The sequence below is a fragment of the Anopheles gambiae genome, chromosome 2 (genome assembly GCF_943734735.2).
Source record: "Anopheles gambiae chromosome 2, idAnoGambNW_F1_1, whole genome shotgun sequence".
Taxonomy (NCBI): domain Eukaryota; kingdom Metazoa; phylum Arthropoda; class Insecta; order Diptera; family Culicidae; genus Anopheles; species Anopheles gambiae.
In genome coordinates, this window is record NC_064601.1 from 69,077,798 (window position 1) to 69,097,804 (window position 20,007).

The following is a 20,007-nucleotide window of genomic DNA, read 5'->3' on the forward strand; positions in this document are numbered from 1 at the left end:
CTCTATCATGCCGCGATCCCCCTCCCCTCCCGGTGCTTTGAGTGAGGAACCAGCCTTTCTTCCGATAAGGTAGCCGTAATCGATCATGCGGAAGGGGGGGGGGGGTTGAGGGGGGGGGGGTGTGCACACCTGCGCGCTTTCGTGTGTGCGTGCTCGCGTGCGCGCGTACGTGCATTCGTGCATTCGTGCATGCGTGCATGCGTTCGTGCGTGCGCGTGTGTGTGTGTGTGCGTGCGGGAACTCCAAAACTGTTTGATTCTAATGCGTGCATTGTCACCGGCTGCGTCTACACACTCCATGCATTCTTAGAAAACGCACTGCACGCCGCCCGATCGATTACCGCTACCTAGGAGACAATACAACCATTTAATTGGCACCACCATCTTTACGACCGGGTCTGCTGTTGGGGGTATTAAAAAGACAAACGATCGAAGCAAACGTGCGTGTGATATGTAGCACATTTCATTCCAATTCAGCTAGCGGATGCAAGTGGAAACAACATTTTGAATTGAATCCATACAAAAGAGGATTCTGAATTTGTTTATTACGGTGCGCGTATGGTGCTGCACCTGTCCGTCCAGAATCCGGCGGCTTGTTGGCTCAGAGTCGATATCATGACGCCGAGCGACCGGCACTGCCTTGGAAATGGGTTCGGCTCGGTAGGTTAATGTTTTGGTCGAATGCATTCCGTGCATTTGTCGCGTCACAGCGGTAACACGGCAGCAACAAAGATAAGCCAATCTCTTCTCCGGGTGTGGGCTGTTATGCTATGTTATTCCTCTTCTTCTTATTATTATTATTGGCGTAATGGCCTACGCGATCATGCCGGCCTTTTCAAGACTTGAGTACCACGTAGCCGGATAGTCACCCCTTGCTACGGCGGACGGTTCATACGCGATTAGAACCCACGACGGGCATGCAGATGTCCGGAATGATGGCGGTGCCGCGGGCCCGCTCTTATCCAGCGGGCAACTTGCATACTGCCAAACTGTATCCTGCCCGATGCATACGCTGCAGGCAGGGGGAAGGATGCAGCTCCACAATAAAAAAAAAACACCGTCATGAACACCTTCCTTTCTTTGACCGATGGATCATAACATTCCGGAAGAAAACACATTCGGCGACAGTTGTGCACACACACGCACACTCACACCCATGCGCATACGACTCAGCATATCTGTGCAATCTACAACATATAAAAGGAAAATCATAGTGTCACATAAACTTAAGCTTTATGTAATTTTGTTTAAGCTTTCGTATGCACGGCCATGGCCACCTGTCTTGCGTGCGCTACTTGGAATTAGGGTTCTGGGCGTTGCACTGCAAACCCTCCAACGTGAACTAGCGATTCCTTAGTCATTTGTACATTGCAGCGATTGAACTCATTGCGCTTTTTTGGTTTGATTTGTGAAAATGCAACTTCATCGTCGCAATGTTTGTTAACGGTTTTTTTTGAGCGCCACAACAGCTCGCGAGCATTGACCACACGCGTGAAAGAGATAGCGCTATGGAGGGAAAAAGCACGGACGACGGCTGACAGCGATTGGCCGTCTGACGCACCAACACATCGAAACCTTCAGCAGCGTGCTCAGGCGAGGGGTAGGAAGCGGAGCCAGGGACGGATAGCTCGAAACGCTGCTCGACAAATTTGCCGTAGGAGGGAAAAAGAAGGCCTGAGAAAATGCGCGAAAGGGAATGATTTCTTCTGTCGCTTTGCACAGGGGGGCTTTGTCTGTTGGGTGTATTTTGTTCAACAAGCCGTAGGTTGCGGCAGTGGCGGATTTAACGGTGGGTGGAATGGGCGATCCACATTACGCCCCGTATTTGTCCAGGCGATATGTAGTATTTTTTGGGAACTTGTTATCCCCCCACCCCCCTTAACAATTTCAACGTACAGTCATTATCCGATATACGCTATCGTACGGGACCGAGCGCAATAGCGTATCTCGAGTTTTCGCGTATAGCGGATTCCTATGGAAAAATAGTTTACACTACCGGTTCAAAGGTTGACCTTATCGCCCCAGAGTTTTGCATTAGAGTTTTTTGTTATAAAACAGGTATCTTTTGCACAAACTTAAAGCAAAATGCATTAAGAGTACTAAGGAAATTCAAAAAGAGGATAAAATATTTCAAAGATTGAAAATATTTGCAAAAAACAGATGGAGCTGTCAAATTTAGAGGAATCGCGTACTGCGAATTCGCGTATATCGAGTATCGCGTACTGCGGATAATTGCTGTATCAACCACATATCACCAGTACATTGGCCTTTTACGTTTCGGTTTGGATGGTCTTTACCATCATTCCTCCCGATTGTGTGAAGTCTCAGAAATCGTGCGCGCACGTTGATCTGCCTTTACTCCCACAGTCCAATTGTTGCTTTTTTGTTTTCACGGGGTTTTGCTTTACCCCATCCATTCTGCTCTAGTAGTATGGATGAGTCTTGCGGCGTTTCCGTTCCTGAGAATCGATGACAAACCGTTTCGATAGCGCATCCGTGATCGTGTAATGGTATGTGTATAGAATGAAATCAACCCGCTGCGCAAATTCGAGCAGTTTTCTGCGTAGTTTTTTGCGTAGTTTTGCGTCAAAAAATACGCAAAAAAATACGCTAGACTTCAGCCAAAACTACGATAGCCGGCGTATTTCTTGCAGTTTTTAGGTGCGGAACGAGCGCCATCTGTTGAAGGAATGGACTAACTATTTCAGACGGTGGAGCAAAAAAACGGCCGAAAAATTCAAAAATATTGGCGCCCTTCCTCCTCCTCTTCCTCTAACTCCCTTCCCCTCCATGCCTTGCCTTATACTTGCGCTTCAGCCCGTGCCTTTCGCCGTCAGCTGATTGTGTGTATGCGTTGATTCATGTATGTGCATTGCGGTTGTGTATTGTTATTGGTGGGTGTTAGCATTTATTAATTTGTGTGTGACCTTGAGACGCTGTGGGAGAAGCTGGATTGGGATTTAAAGTGTTATCAGTGTATTGATGGTTTATTTTATTTCGTGCCGCTGCTGATGAGGCCATTTAATGCCCGAGCCAATCGAGGGTGAAGAAGCCAATTCAAAACAAGCGTAGGAGAACGTCAAACACTAATCTAATATTTTTTTAATTTGAACATGTTTGATGCTTCAACGACCTTCTAAGCATCATGTAGCACGGTGTATAGTGGCAATAAAAAATATTTTTTTTCAATGTGCCGGAATTTGTCTCGAGTTTTCTGGCCACGACACACACACACACACACACACACAGCGCGGGGAAAGTGATCGTCCACTCTATCATGCCGCGATCCCCCTCCCCTCCCGGTGCTTTGAGTGAGGAACCAGCCTTTCTTCCGATAAGGTAGCCGTAATCGATCATGCGGGAGGGGGGGGGGGTTTAGGGGGGGGGGGGGGGGGGGGGGTGTGTGCTCGCCTGCGCGCTTTCGTGGGTGCGTGCTCGCGTGCGCGCGTACGTGCATTCGTGCATGCGTGCATGCGTTCGTGCGTGCGCGTGTGTGTGTGTGTGCGTGCTGGAACTCCAAAACTGTTTGATTCTAATGCGTGCATTGTCACCGGCTGCGTCTACACACTCCATGCATTCTTAGAAAACGCACTGCACGCCGCCCGATCGATTACCGCTACCTTCGAGACAATACAACCATTTAATTGGCACCACCATCTTTGCGACCGGTTCTGCTGTTGGGGGTATTAAAAAGACAAACGATCGAAGCAAACGTGCGTCTGATATGTAGCACATTTCTTTCCAATTCAGCTAGCGGATGCAAGTGGAAACAACATTTTGAATTGAATCCATACAAAAGAGGATTCTGGATTTGTTTATTACGGTGCGCGTATGGTGCTGCACCTGTCCGTCCAGAATCCGGCGGCTTGTTGGCTCTGAGTCGGTATCATGACGCCGAGCGACCGGCACCGCCTTAGAATGGGTTCGGCTCGGTAGGTTAATGTTTTGGTCGATCGCATTCCGTGCATTTGTCGCGTCACAGCGGTAACACGGCAGCAACAAAGATAAGCCAATCTCTTCTTCGGGTGTGGGCTGTTATGCTATGTTATTCCGCTTCTTCTTATTATTATTATTGGCGTAATGGCCTACGCGATCATGCCGGCCTTTTCAGGACTTGAGTACCACGTAGCCTTGCTACGGCGGACGGTTCATACGCGGTTAGAACCCACGACGGGCATGCTTTTAAGATGTGCGGAATGATGGCGGTGCCGCGGGCCCGCTCCTATCCAGCGGGCAACTTGCATACTGCCACACTGTATCCTGCCCGATGCATACGCTGCAGGCAGGGGGAAGGATGCAGCTCGACAATAAAAAAATACCGTCATGAACACCTTCCTTTCTTTGACCGATGGATCATAACATTCCGGAAGAAAACACATTCGGCGACAGTTGTGCACACACACGCACACTCACACCCATGCGCATACGACTCAGCATATCTGTGCAATCTACAACATATAAAAGGAAAATCATAGTGTCACATAAACTTAAGCTTTATGTAATTTGGTTTAAGCTTTCGTATGCACGGCCATGGCCACCTGTCTTGCGTGCGCTACTTGGAATTAGGGTTCTGGGCGTTGCACTGCAAACCCTCCAACGTGAACTAGCGATTCCTTAGTCATTTGTACATTGCAGCGATTGAACTCATTGCGCTTTTTTGGTTTGATTTGTGAAAATGCAACTTCATCGCCGCAATGTTTGTTAACGGTTTTTTTGAGCGCCACAACAGCTCGCGAGCATTGACCACACGCGTGAAAGAGATAGCGATATGGAGGGAAAAAGCACGGACGACGGCTGACAGCGATTGGCCGTCTGACGCACCAACACATCGAAACCTTCAGCAGCGTGCTCAGGCGAGGGGTAGGAAGCGGAGCCAGGGACGGATAGCTCGAAACGCTGCTCGACAAATTTGCCGTAGGAGGGAAAAAGAAGGCCTGAGAAAATGCGCGAAAGGGAATGATATCTTCCGTCGCTTTGCACAGGGGGAAAAGCTTAAGCTGCAACAAAATAATGGATGCCCGCTGCGCAAATTCGAGCAGTTTCCAGCGCAGAAAATGCACCAAAATCTGCGCTGGCCAGCGCAGATTTGGCCTGGTCTCCCGCGCTGTTCTTCAGCGATTTCTGCGCTGGGTCGCGCAGTTCGGGCAGTTCGGGCAGTTCGGACAGTTCGGGCGGAGCAAAAAAAAAAAAACGGTCAAAAAAATTTAAAAAAATTGGCGCCCATTTTTTCGTCCGCTTCTTCTCCCTCCCTCGCCCTGGCTTGCCTTACTTGCGCTTCAGCCCGTGCCTTCCGCCGCCAGCTGATTGGGTGTTTGTGGTGTATGCGTTGATTCATATATGTGCATTGCGGTTGTGTATTGTTATTGGTGGGTGTTAGCATTTATTAATTTGTGTGTGACCTTGAGACGCTGTGGGAGAAGCTGGATTGGGATTCAAAGTGTTATCGGTGTATTGATGGTTTATTTTATTTCGTGCCGCTGCTGATGAGACCATTCGATGCCCCTGCCAGTTGAGGGTGAAGAAGCCTATTTAAAACAAGCGTAGGAGAACGTCTAACACTAATCTAATATTTTTTAATTTGAACATGTTTGATGCTTCAACGACCTTCTAAGCATCATGTAGCACAGTGTATAGTGGCAATGAAATTTTTTTTTAATGTGCTGAAATCCGTCTCGAGTTTTTGGGTCTCGTCACACACACACACAGCGCGGGGAAAGTGGCCGTTCACTCTATCATGTCGCGATCCCCCACCCCGCCCGGCGCTAAGGATGAGGATGCTACAAGAAAGCTGAACCAACCGTTCTACCGATAAGGTAGCCGTAATCGATCATGCGTTGAGGGGGGGGGGGGTCTAGTGGGGGGGGGGGGGGGCAGTAGGTGCTTGCGCGACTTCGGGGGTGCGTGCTCGCGAGCGCGCTTTCGTGGGTGCGTGCTGGCGTGCGCGCTTTCATGCTCGCGGGCGCGCGTACGTGCGTGTGTGTGTGTGTGTGCGTGCGTGCGTGCTGGCGTGCGCGCGTTCATGCATGTACGCGCGCGCGCGCGCGTGTGTGTGTGTGTGTGTGTGTGTGTGTGTGTGTGTGTGTGTGTGTGTGTGTGTGTGTGTGTGTGTGTGAGTGTGTGAGTGAGTTAGCGCGCGCGTGTTTGTGTGTGAGTTTGCGCGCGCGTGTTTGTGTGTTTGTGTGTGTGCGTGCGTTTGGAAACCCCAAAACTATTTGATTCTGATGCGTACATTTTCATCCGCTGCGGCTACAAAGTCCATGCATTTTTGATCTCGCTACCTGAGAGACAACACAACCATTGGCATTGGCATCTTTGCGATCGGCTCTGCTGTTGGGGGTATTAAAAAGACACACGATCTAAGCAAACGTGCGTGTGATATGTTGCACATTTATTTCCAATTCAGCTAGCGGACGCAAGTGGAAACAACATTTTGAATTGAATCCATACAAAAGAGGATCCTGGATTTGTTTATTGCGGTGCGCGTATGGTGCTGCACCTGTCCGTCCAGAATCTGGTGGCTTATTGGTTTGGAGTAGTTATCACGACGCCGATTGACCGGCAATGCCTTGGAATGGGTTCGGATCGGTAGGCTCATGTTTTGGTCGAGTGCATTCCGTGCATTTGTCGCGCCACAGCAGTAGACCCGGCAGCAACAAAGTCAAAACAAAAACCTTCCCCGAGTGTGGACTGCTATGCTAAGTTCTTCTTCTTCTTCTTATTATTATTATTATTGGCGTAATAGCCAACGCGATCATGCCGGCCTTTTCAAGTCTTGAGTAGCACGTAGCCGGATAGTCGGCCCTTGCTACGGCGGACGGTTCATACGCGGTTAGAACCCATGACGGACATGCTGTTAAGATGTGAGATGACGGTGCGGGCAACTTGCATACTGCCACATTGTCTTCTGCCCGGTGCATACGCATACGCGGGGGATGAACCTCCACAAAAACACCGTCATGAACCACCGGCAGATCTAACGGTAGGTGGACTAGGCGGTCGCCGATGATCTCTAGGCTGTAGTATGCCGTATGTCTACAAGTGGACAGAGTATTAGCGATAAGGGCCCCCGGAAAGATGGTCGTTGGGGCTCCGTGGCTGGAGAACCATTTGCACCTTCCCTCCCCCCATGGCGACTACAATTTTAGGGCCTGTGACCGATGATCGAGTCCCATGGCCACCCCCCCCCCCCCCCATCCGCCGGCAATTTAAGTATACTGTTCAATCTCCCAACAGCTGTGTGCCACTACCCCCTGCTCCCTGTCATCAGTTACCATTGACAGGTGCCTCAATTCGTCTTTCCGCATTTCATCAACACCTTCCTTTCTTTGACCGATGGATCATAACATTCCGGAAGAAAACACATTTGGCGACAGTTGTGCACACACACGCACGCTCATACCCTTGCGCAGACGGCACAGCTGCGCTTAGCTTAGTGTAACAAAGTTATGTTTACTGCTTAACACGTTCAGATCAATAGCAGGCCCCAGGAACTGCCAGTGAACTTTCCAGCCTACGTTCTAGATGCTGGTGGAAAGGAAAGTTGATGAAAATCAGCGGCGGGATGATCGTGTTAATGCGAATTAGAATTCAGTGCGTTGCACAGCAAACCCTCCAGCGTAAAATAGCGATTCCTTAGTCATTTTTACATTGCAGCAATTGAAATTATTGCGCTTTTTTGGTTTGATTTGTAAAAATGCAACTTCATCGCCGCAATGTGTATGAACGGTTTTTTAAGCGCCACAGCAACTCATGAGCATTGACAACACGCGAGAATGAGATAGCGCTAGGGAGAGAAAGAGCACGGACGATGGCTGACAGCGATTGGCCGTCTGACGCACCAACACATTCAAACCTTCGGCAGCGCGCTCAGGCGAGGGGAATGAGGCGGAGCCAGGGACGGGCAGCTCGACGAGCTGCTCGACAAATTTGCCGTTGGAGAGAAAAAGAGGGCATGATAAAATTCTCAGAACTCCATGAGTTCTTCCGTCGCTTTGCGCAGCGGGCGCTTGGCAAAGAGTAACTCATTTTAATGTCTCTCGCTACCCCTGGCCCTAGTTTTAAAGGAATCATGCGACACACTCGCACTCCACTACCCCATCCCATGGAAAAACGCTCCCACCATCGAGGTGTTGACCAAAATTTTGCTGTGTGCATGAGACACACACTCGCACTCCTCCAGCCCTCCACAGCTGAACGCTCCCACCGTTGCGAAGTTGCGAGAATTTTTGCTCTGAGCGTGAGACCCTGAAGCGCAAGGGATGACACTATCGGGGCGACTATGGGCTTCGAACGACGAGATCCGTTCGCCGCGGTTGTCAGAAGGCGCTCAATTGGCGCTCAGTTTTAAAATAACGTACCATTGAGAGACCGTAAGAAGCGCGCGAAAGAATGAGTTCTACCTGCCGGGGTCGAACGTTCCCGTTTGTATGGGGAGAAATCCGCGAGGTTTTGCGCTGCGGATTTGGAACGAATGTTGTTTTCAATGTTTTGTTTTGCTTTAAATTTTGCTTTAAATGATTGAAGTGAATTGAACTTAGAGGTATGTAAAATTTTGGAAATGTTTTGTGATCTATTTCCCTTAAAAAAGTTTTCATCAGTTTTGGAAATATATATTTTAAAAACATAAAAAATATCGGAATATAAATATACATAAAAATATCTGAAATAAAAAAGTTATATATAAATATATATATATATATATATATATATATATATATATATATATATATATATATATATATATATATATATATATATATATATATATATATATATATATATATATATATATATATATATATATATATATATATATATGTATACATATATATATATATATATATATATATATATATATATATATATATATATATATATATATATATATATATATATATATATTAAACATATATCGCCATGTAAATAACTCTCGTTTATAACTCGTTGAAATAAAATCAATCAGTATCAATCAGTATAAAAATGTATAAAATTTTATAAAGTAAATCCAATCCTGTCGTCCCTTCTACATTTGAAATAACTTAAATTCAAATTTAAAGAAAGTGAGTAAAGCTGCCTTATAATTGATAACAAATCATCCAATAATGATGTAACGAATGAAATCCAATACCAACGGCAAAAAAATCAAAATTCAAAACTTAACCATCCTTGAATCATACATAAAAACGTCTTTAAATGCTTGACAGTTGTATCTCATGATTCTCATTCTCTCATGAGCGTCGAACGGATTTCGTCATTCGAAGCCGGTACTCGCCCCGAGTGTCATCTCTGGCGCTTCAGGGTCTCACGCTCAGAGCAAAAATTCTCGCTAATTCGCAACGGTGGGAGCGTTCAGCTGTGGAGGGCTGGAGGAGTGCGAGTGTGTGTCTCATGCACACAGCAAAATTTTGGTCAACACCTCGATGGTGGGAGCGTTTTTCCATGGGATGGGGTAGTGGAGTGCGAGTGTGTCGCATGATTCCTTCAAAACTAGGGCCAGGGGTAGCGAGAGGCATCAAAATGAGTTACTCTTTGCCAAGCGGGTACATTTCAAGAGCCCCCCCTCGCTTTTTTTCGGATAGCAATGAGTTCAAACACACTTACGAATCCGTTGTTCAATATTTTTTTATTTTCTACTTTCTTTTTCTAAGCACATTCTTTCATTCATACACACACCCTCCCCACTGGTATTTTTCGAAGTATTTTTTTTTCTTCTTGAAAAACAAAAAAACTAACGCACACAAGGAGACCCACGGGAGAGTGCGAAACGACAAAGAAAAGAAAACACACACACACCTTCTCCTCCCCATGGTGTTTTTCACAAGGTGATCCCGTAGGAGAACGCGAACGCAAAAACACACACACACAAAACCACGCACGCATGCAGGCTAGCACACAAACACACACCTCACTCCTCCCTCCCCTCGTGTTTCCCCCCCACCCCCTTTTGATTCCGTAGGAGATCGCGAAACAGCAAAAAACACACTCACAACCACGCAAGCACACATACACACACACACACACAGACACATACACCTACCCCTCCCCCTCTCTTGGTGTTTTTCGCAAGGTGATCCCGTAGGATCTTGTTAAGCGAAGCGGCAAAAACACACACAGCCACGCACGCAGGCATGCACACACATACACACACACAGACGCGCGCGTGCACGCACGCACGAACGCACGAGGGAGCGTAAATGAAGAGGTTCTATACGTTGCCGGTCTCCCCCTCCCGTGTTCTCGTTCTCCGACAAGGCTGAGGTGTGCACGTTTGTGCGTGTACCTTTGCCGTCCCTCCTCTCCTTCCTCATCCGTTGACCGTTCGTTGTAAGCTGGAGGATTAGTTCAGCGCTGTTGAAGAAATGAAAGTTAAGAATAAGATTACTCACTCTTTTTTGGTATGCTTTGTGTGTTATCATAACTTACCTTATTGCAAACAAAATCCGGAATGAAGCTCCTCGTTTAGAATATTCCGCATTCGATCACATCCTCGGCGATGCTCGACGCCATCAGTGGATGAAAGCAGGAAAAGAAACAAAGAAAAGCATCAGTCACCATCAGCATCATCTTACTCTCACACTTTTACATCGGTTGATGATTCTTACCTTTTCAAATTCACCAAAACAAACAGCGATGGAACCAAATCCAGAACACCAAAATCACGCACGATTTCTGGAGCAAACCGACACATCCTCCCCCTCCAATTGTTTGCCACAGACTGACGTGTGTGTGAGCAGCAATGTTCTTGAAGCGGTGAGCAACGGTAAAGCACACACAAGAAGAAGCGAGACGGCTATACGAGTAGCGACTTACGCCGCCGCACAGACAGCGCGCGTCATAATTTTATGCGCGAAAATCTTAAAATTCAATTTATTCATGACAAATTGAATCGACATTTTCATACTCTGACGAACTTTTACGAAAGATATGTAAAAACTTAATGTAGTGCAATTAAATTTAGTGCAATATCATTAGCAGAACATAACATTTTGATGTTTGTTTGTAAATTCAGATCCTAAGAGCTACTACTTTTTTGAACAATAAGTGTAGAAACACAAATTTTGTCTGAGTCCAGAACAGCAACAGGGAAGATGTCGTAACCTGAGTGTGGAGATGTGTGTGTGTATGTGGTGAACGTTGCCGCGTCAAACGTGCTGTAGGATACAATGCGTGTAGGAGGGGGTAAAATCGCTTGGCTTATTGAAAATACAGGCAAAGTTGGCGCGAAGAAAACGCAAAACTGCGGATTGTATGGAAAATGTTGCGCGTTCAATCCGATTGCCATGCGATTGTCCTGGGGGAAGATTTAAAATTGGATTGTCGAAGTGCAAGTGCAAATCACGGTGTCATTTGAATTAATTGATATTCAGTTTATTGAAGTGTGTTTTTCAAATTATTCAATTTGCTATCAGGTAAGTTTTATACAGCACTGGCTGCAAATTGGTTAATTTATTAATTATTAATAATAGTCTCCCATAGATTGTCTGCTATGCCTACCACATACAATCCAAACTATGAAAATTCATTTCCATGGTGTTCTCCTGACCCGAAGGACGTATATGCGGCGGTTTGCAAATGGTGTAACAAAAAATAAAAATCAACACTATGGGTAGAGTGGCTTTGGTTAGTCATGAAAAAAGCAAAGCACATCAACATAATGTGTTGGTTCGAAAAACTAACCTTCCGATCAGCCATTTTTTACCAAGTAAGTGAATAACCGTTTGGCGGTAGTTAAGTTTTAATTTTTGGTTTTTGGTATGTGTAAAAGTTATAACGTGTTTAGAATCTTAAAGTAACAAACTTAGGATGGTGTTCCATATGGTAGCATTAAAAAGAGTGTTTGCAGCCGATTAACCCTTTCCGACCGATGCTGATTTTCATTAACTTTCCGTTCCACCAGCATCATCAACGCAAGCAGTTGATTTTGAACCAAATATGCTGCAGAAAAATTAAGTTTTTTTTTTTGTATTACGATTTAAACTCTTCCCAGTACATCAATACTGTTATGTGTGCGATGAGATTTTTGCCAACCGCAATAATTCTTAGAACAAGATTCTTCGATCTGCGCTTCGCTGCTATTCTTGTGAGTATTACAGTTCTTGACGATGATTGTTGTTACTCCCGCAAAACGCTAATGCCACGGCATACGGGAATGATTACTGGTGATTCTTGGTGATTACGTTGGTACGCGTTGGTGTTGCCGGCGGAACGGAAAGTTAATGAAAATCAGCATCGGGTGGAACGTGTTAACACTTTCATAGTTTTGCGATAAAAAAAGTTCAACAAATTGTGTCCCATTTTTATATATGTGTTCGGTTATAAATTCAATATTTTTATATTTTTTTGAAATTGTTAAAATCATTATTACATGACTGAATATTAAAAAACGAATTAGGGATGTATCATAAGACACTTTCTTAAACAAGTTTTTGTAATAATTCATGTATTTCAAAATAATCTAGAAGTACATATAACATATTCCAGTAGGGGTCTTAGAGAAATATTTTTTGATGACGATTTTTTTTAAGTTCTTCAAATTGTATTAAAGGTTTTATGAATTTTACAAGGATCAGCCTGTAATTTTGAAAAATATTCATTTTTCCTAAAAATAATTTTGTCTCAGAAGTTTTGATCGTTTTAAGAATACAGACCAAAATGTGCAAAAAGGTTTACAAAAATTAGTTTAAAATTGCCTAACAGCCTTACCCATAAAGTGAATATAGATTCAAAGCTAATCCGATCAGACAAAAGCCAGATCAGATCACAAAAACCTCAACAACGTTATGAATGTAATCATAACCTGATTTTTTTTATCCCAACACCCACTTCACCTAGACCGCTATAAAGGCGCCCACAGCCAGCCGTTTGTTTGTGTATTCGCAATGTATTTTATGAGTATAAATAATGGCTGGATGTTGATGATATTTTATTTACAAGAATTAATAAAGAATTTGTGATACTGGTTGTAGCATGTATGAAAGGCGATCTTTACTTGTTTTTTTTTTTTTTTAATAATAAGTCATGCAATAATGGTTTTAACATTTTAAAAATATACACTGATATGCGGAATAAAATATTCTGCAAATTATATATTTACAGCAGTGTTCTCCAACCTTTGTAGGCTGACCTCTTGGCTGTGATAATAGATTTGATGCGGCCCACATCTTATTTTCTATACATAGTCCAAAGTTTTTAAGCATTTGTTTAACATCATAAGATCGCCTTAGACATTGCGTGAAAGTAATGTGCAATTTTATATGTTTTGCTATATTTCATTTAACATTTATGAGAATATGGCCAATCACACTCCAAAAGAAAGAATATTCAATTATAAAACATATTAAAATATAGAATTAAAAACATTTCGTTTGAATTCTCCGCTGACCATTATTGTTTCACCGTGAACAAATCTGGGAGTCGCAAGGAAATGCATTAGATTTATTAATCAAATATGATTTCTAGTCTACATAGTTGGGGAATTTAATTTCCTTTCTTTTGGTGTAAAACAGCCATATTCTAATAAAAATGTTTTGAAATACAGTCGAAAACCCTAAAATTTCACGTTCAATTTCACTTCATTCTATACGTAACTGTTAAAATTATTGTCTTGATTGTGGGAAAACAACTGCACTATGTGTATGGCAATAAGCAATTGTTAGAAAAAAAAAAATTTCGCGGACTGTTAATGCTGCGGACCACAGGTTGGAGACCACTGATTTACACTTATGGTAGTTGGTGTATAACCCGATAACTAGCAATTAATTTACACTCTCACGAATTCTGTAACTTAAGCTTAATGGTTAAATCTATATAGTGTTGTAAATAATGGTAGCGCTATGTACGCAAAAATATGATTATTTGATTTTTAAGAGAGCTCTTTTCTTCTTTTTTATAGATCCAATCGTTGGTAATAACTTGTTGTCGTCATCTCCGTCACTTCCTTCACTTTCCACTGCAATGGCTACCCATATCATAGCTTCAGATTCTTCCACGAACGCTGATAATCAACACTCTAAGGCTTCCAACGTCTTGAACAGATTCATGATAAACGAGCAAGTTACAAGTGCTGAAATTGTGTGGGCTCTGGAAACTATTGCCACTCATAACTCCTATCGCAGTGCTGGGGCTAACACTAATTTGTTCAAGACAATGTTTCCGGACAGCCAAATTGCTGCCAAGCTCGAGAAGGGACGCACAAAACTTGCGTATCTAATAACGTTTTATTTGGCACCTTATTTCACAAACGAAATATTTAAGCAACTTGATGTATGTTCCGAAATAGTAACTGGTTTCGATGAAACATTGAACAAAGTTTCACAGCGCCATCAGATGGATGTTAGTGTGAGATTTTGGAATGAAAATAAGGAACAGGTAGAATGTCGATACATTGGATCAGCGTTTTTAGATTCTTCTCGTGCAGTCGATCTCCTTAACGGATTGAAACAGTGCACAGAAAAAAAGCCTGCTCTACTAAATAATGTGATTCAGCTAAGCATGGACGGGCCGAATGTAAATTGGCGTTTAATGAAGGACTTAAGTGAAGAACTTCGAAATCTGCGTGGGGTACCATCTTTTGATTTGTTAAACATAGGTAGTTGCGGCTTACATGCTAATCATAATGCTTTTAAAAATGGCATGGAGCACACTGAATGGAACATTGATGAGCTTTTGACATCCCTCTATTATTTGTTCAAAGACTTTCCGTTGCGCCGTGCAGATTATAAAGAAACTACCGGATCCAATTTATTCCCCCTGAAATTTTGTCCTGTTCGATGGATTGAAAATTTGAATGTGGCTGAGCGCGCTTCTAAAATGATTCCTCATTTGAAAGTCTTTGTGGCTGCAGTCAAAAACCAACGTGACAAAAAACTCAAGGAAGGTCACCATTCTTTCAAAAGAAGTTTTGCAGCAGTTGCTCAGTCTAGGCCATTCGCTGGAATAGAAAAGGCCATTTCTGATGAAATGTTGACCCCAAAACTTGCCTTTTTTATTTCATCAGCTGGATTTGTAGAACCCTTTTTGCGAGAATTTCAATGTGATGCTCCTATGGCGCCATTTTTGTTTGATGAGTTAACTTCACTTACCCATTCTATAATGAGTAAGGTTTTAAAATCGGAATGCCCAAATGTAAAAGTTAAAGCGATCACTGATATCGAGCTCAAAGATAACAACATTCTACCGACATCGCAAATTGATATCGGTTTTGGAGTCAAAGCGGCAATTAAAACAATAATGGCACGTGGAAAAATATCTGAAAAGATTATCCTACAGTTTAAGAACGATTGTAAAGCTTATTATATTGCCTTTTTGACAAAAATTGGTGACCGTTCTCCACTATCACACAGTTTTACACGATATATCTCATGTATAGATCCAGAGACCTTAACAAAATCGCTTGATATTGCCTTGAAACGGTTGGAGTACTGCCTGGATTACATGGTCCAAAGAGAACATTTAACGGGTAATGTAGCTGACAAAGTTCGTCAAGAATTCACAAATGCGGTGGAAATTTTGAGCATAAAGTCATCTCTAGCTGCCTACAAGCGACATGAATGTCGACTAGATAATTTTTGGTTTAAAGTTCTTGCGGGTTCGGGAAAAGAATTCTCAAAGTTAAGAATTTAAAAAAAAAAAAATATTTCTATCACATGGCAATGCAACTCTGGAGCGAGGATTTTCTATAAACAAAGAGTGTCTGATTGTTAATTTAATTGACGAAAGCTTAGTGGCACAGCGAATAGCGTACGACGCTATTTTGAACGCTGGTGGGGTTTTAGGGGTTGAAATAAATAAATCACTCGTCCAGTACGCTCGAAACGCGCATGGACGATACGTCGAGAACCTCGAGCAAAAGAAGAAGGAAAGGGCAAAAACGGACGATGCCAGTGCTAGAAAAAAGACAATGCATCAAGCACTCAAGGAGTTAGAATCAGTAAAAGCCAAAATTCTCGCAGATGCTCAAAAAGAGGTAGCATTGATTGAAGAGAAAATGAATAATTTGAATAAATAAGCTGTTCAGCAATCTTATAAAAACGTTTATATTGCTTAATAGTTTTATTTTTAAATAAAAGATTAGGGTTATTGTATTTAATTCTTGTTTATTTTTCTCTCACTGTTCAAATGCGAAACTAGAACTCATCCACCGATATCCGAAAAAATACAAATAAATCTCATGGCTTGTTCAGAATAAATTCAGATCTTTTTGTATGGAAAAATTTGCTAAATAAAAAGCGTTCATTCAATCATTAACAGTGAATCAAAGTTCAACCAGTGAAGTCAGTCTGTATTATGAAATATATCGATAACATGTAGCTTTGCACTTTCTTACTAATTACAGACAAAGTTATAAATACTATTAGAGTTATCTATAAAATTGTTAAAAAAAAGCCTTGAAAATTTAGTATCGCACAAGGCTATCAACTACGGGTAAATGAAGTGAAATTAACCGGGAAAATCCCTAAAAAATCCGGGAAAACCCGGGAAAAAACCGGGAATTTCAAATCCTGCTTCGAGTGGCCACCCTGCTTAAATAGTATTGAAACTTACCCGTGCCTTAGAAAATTATGATGACAAACATTATAAATAAGCGAAAGGCCACGGGAGTGACAAAATGCTGAAATTTTTTTCAAAATGTGAGCTTTTGTCACTTTTTTCAGCTTTTGTCAAAATTTTGTAACCTGGAGCAGCCAGGAAAAAAGGTTGACAAAAGTTGACAAAATTTGACATTCGTGAAAAAGCGTAAACAAACAGCTATTTGGCGCAGTTGTGACCCATTGTTATGATAATAATGCTAAAATGCATGATTATAATTGATTTATGTACCTAGTTAGTGCTTCTTAAACAAAATATCGATGATATTCAGATGTTGGAGCTTTTTGTCGCTCTTGTGTATGTTTTTGGTGCGGCCACGAGAAAAGCTCTTTTTTGCAGTTGACAAGCAATTTTGACAAAGTTGAAAAATTTTTCAACATTTTTTCAGCTCCGTGACCACGCGCTTAATGAATACAACTATGCTTTTGGAAAAGTGTGGAGAAGAGGAAAAATCCTGTTGTATCGGATGGAATGGTGGTTAGGATAGAGTTGCCAAATAGGGATTGGGATGATAAATGTATTGCCACCAATTTACATTAAATGTTTTGATGCGATAGTTCTACCCGTTGGCGAGGAGTGTTATTTTTGACTTTATAAACGTGTTAACTAGTGGACGATAATTCTATTTCAGAAATATGGTCCTTTGCAGAAAGCTTAAACATCATCTCTTTCGACTCATACTGCATACCAACGACAGCAAAAGAAGAATGTGTCTCTAGCTTCCACAAACTGGCAAATACAATTTGTGTCACTAAGAAACCATTGGTTTCTAAAATTGGCTTTTAAGCCAAAGTCGGCTCTAACTTGCAAACCAATACCTTTAGGCATCAACTGCGGATAAGTTGGAGCGAGAAATGAGCTGGTTGGTTTTTAGCTTTTTTATGTGTTGATATTCCTTGCATCTTATTATTACCTGTTCCATACATCTGTTGCCTGACTTACAACTACCTTTTAAAATCTATAAATGATTTTCAAAATCTTATGCGGATATATCATCTACCGCTCCAAAATTATCTATATCATCATAAATATGTCAAAGGCCATGTACATTAGTAGTTAAATTAGTTCTGCCACAAAAATCAGCAATTTTTTTACGTACAATAAATATACATTAATCTTTTGGGCCGGTCTGGTGGTACAGTCATCAACTCGTTCGACGTAACAACATGCCCGTCATAGGTTCAAGTTCCGAATAGACCGTGCCGCCTTAGGTAGGGCTGACTACCCTGCTATGGTAACAATAAGTCACTGAAAGCCAAGCTCACTTCACTAGTGGGGTACAGGCAGGCCTTGACCGACAGCGGTTGTTGTGCCAAAGAAGAAGAAGAAGAAAACATTAATCTTTTACCAACCGACCAAAGAGGTTTGTGATGATTACTGGAAAATATAATGATAGAACAAAAATAAAGCAAATAATGACTAAATGCTTCCTCCCACATAAAATTTCGATACAAAATTATAGTAACGTAATGTAAAAATGTACGGAACTCTGCCGCCTTCCACAATTTCATAAATTCAACGTGCTATCTTCTATTGAACTCTACTGGAAGCTGTGTCGCTATTTAAAAAAAATGAAACTGTTTCTATGTGTGCTTCGGGCCATTTGGGGAATTTGGTAAAATTGTGCTCAAGAAATCCTGTTGCTATTTTTTTTTTTTGAAATGCCCAAATCCGATTGATGCATGCGTTCTGCTATGATTTTATGGTCTATAATGTTAAAACTCACCACATCTTTCAAAGGTGACTTCCAACTTTTGTGATGTTCCTTATCCGTCCTGACTTTAAAGCTTTCCTCAGTCCGCAATTCAGCATCCAAATCATCAAAAATTACTTTTTCCCTTCGTGTACTCCCACGCATGTACATTTATGGCAGCTGTGTTTGCCAACGTAGCTTATGGTAGCTGAAATGAAAACAAAATCGGTTTTAAAATTTACATAAATTGATGTTTGTTGCTTTTTATACTACATTTATTACTACACTTACCTTGGGCAAAGCAGAGGGCGGGTAAATTAGCGATAAACATTTAAAGTTTAACGCCCACCGTCTTGTCACCGAACCGCAAGCCGCTTGATTGAATCTTGTTTACTTTATCAACGAGAGGCCGCAAAAATCCTTCCACGTGATCCGGTTTGGTGAATAAGCCACTTTGTTTTTGTACCTGTGAAGTGCCAAAAAATAAAAATAATAAATAAAATAAAATGACCAAGCTAATGAGCTAATGATAATATTTTATTTTCCTACCCCAGACAGTCCATAATGTCTTCCGTCCATAGTGACTCGCTAAAGCGGGATCTCGCGTTCATAACTGATTTTAACTAACACTAATGAGGTGGGAGCGTACATACGTGGGGGAGGTTGGTGGCGAATGGAAGATTGTGAGTGTGGGTCTCACGCTCAGAGCAAAAATCAGCAATCATCGCAACAGTGGGAGCGTTCAGGAATGGGATGAGGTGGTGGAGTGCGAGTGTGTCGCATGTAGTGATGGGTCAAGTAGCACAGTGCTACCACGCACGCACATCACATCAATATGTGCGGGCACACTTGCACACTAAACAAAATTGTGGTACCACTTTTGTGCAACCGCACAATTTTGTGCAACCGCACAATTTTGTGCAACCGCACAATATTGTGCAACCCCGTCAAACATTGCGAGGGTTGCAAGTGGTATCTTCTTCTTCTTCTTCTTCTTCTTCTTGGCACAACAACCGCTGGCGGTCAAGGCCTGCCTATACCCACTAGTGAAGTGGGCTTTCAGTGACTTAAGCAAGTGGTATCATCTGCTCGAAATCTTAAGATATTTTAAAAATATTTTAAGATTTTTATTTTTTATTCATTAATTATTGTTTTGCTGTGTTATTTGTCGAAAAGATCACTATTTACATTTTTGTGGATTTTTTCAAAATAAAATCTCAAAATTTAGGTGTTTAGTAAGCTATAATTTGCAATGTTATACATGCTCTCGGGGTGTTTTAATTATAACTGCTAAAACTAGCGTAGAAAAAACTGCCTAGGCTCGCAAGCTCTTTAATGCGAGGGCTCTGGGGCGGTGAACTTGTATGGCATGCGAGCCCTCGCGCGCCCTCGCAAGTCGCTGTCAATTGCATGGCGGGACAGCACAATTTTGTGCTATAGCACAATTTTGTGCTATAGCACAATTTTGTGCGCGCACTATTTTGTGCTCTAGCACAATTTTGTGCGCGCACTATTTTGTGCTAAGACGCAATTTTGTGCGCAAGCAATTTTGCGGCAGAGCACAATTTTGTGGTAGAGGACAATGTTGTGGTAGAGCACAGTTTTGAGCTATAGCACAATTTTTTGTGTGCACAATTTTGTGGTAGAGGACAATGTTGTGGTAGAGCACAGTTTTGAGCTATAGCACAATTTTTGGTGTGCCCAGTTTTGCGCAACTGTAGTAAGTGT

General features: G+C 42.4%; 1 protein-coding gene and 1 long non-coding RNA gene across 2 annotated transcripts; one reads left to right on the plus strand and one right to left on the minus strand.

Moving 5' to 3' along the window:
- Positions 1-9,602: 9,602 nt before the first annotated feature.
- Positions 9,603-11,050, minus strand: LOC1278722 (uncharacterized). Its single transcript, XR_009764865.1, has 2 exons — positions 10,422-11,050; positions 9,603-10,346 (listed from the first exon to the last, which is right to left on the minus strand). It is a non-coding gene; the product is annotated as an uncharacterized LOC1278722 (long non-coding RNA).
- A 320-nt stretch (positions 11,051-11,370) lies between these two features.
- Positions 11,371-15,620, plus strand: LOC133395113 (uncharacterized). The gene is made up of 2 exons (XM_061663813.1): positions 11,371-11,700; positions 13,891-15,620. The coding sequence occupies exons 1-2, from the start codon at positions 11,601-11,603 to the stop codon at positions 15,618-15,620; spliced, it is 1,830 nt and encodes a 609-aa protein (XP_061519797.1). The 5' UTR covers positions 11,371-11,600.
- Positions 15,621-20,007: the final 4,387 nt, after the last annotated feature.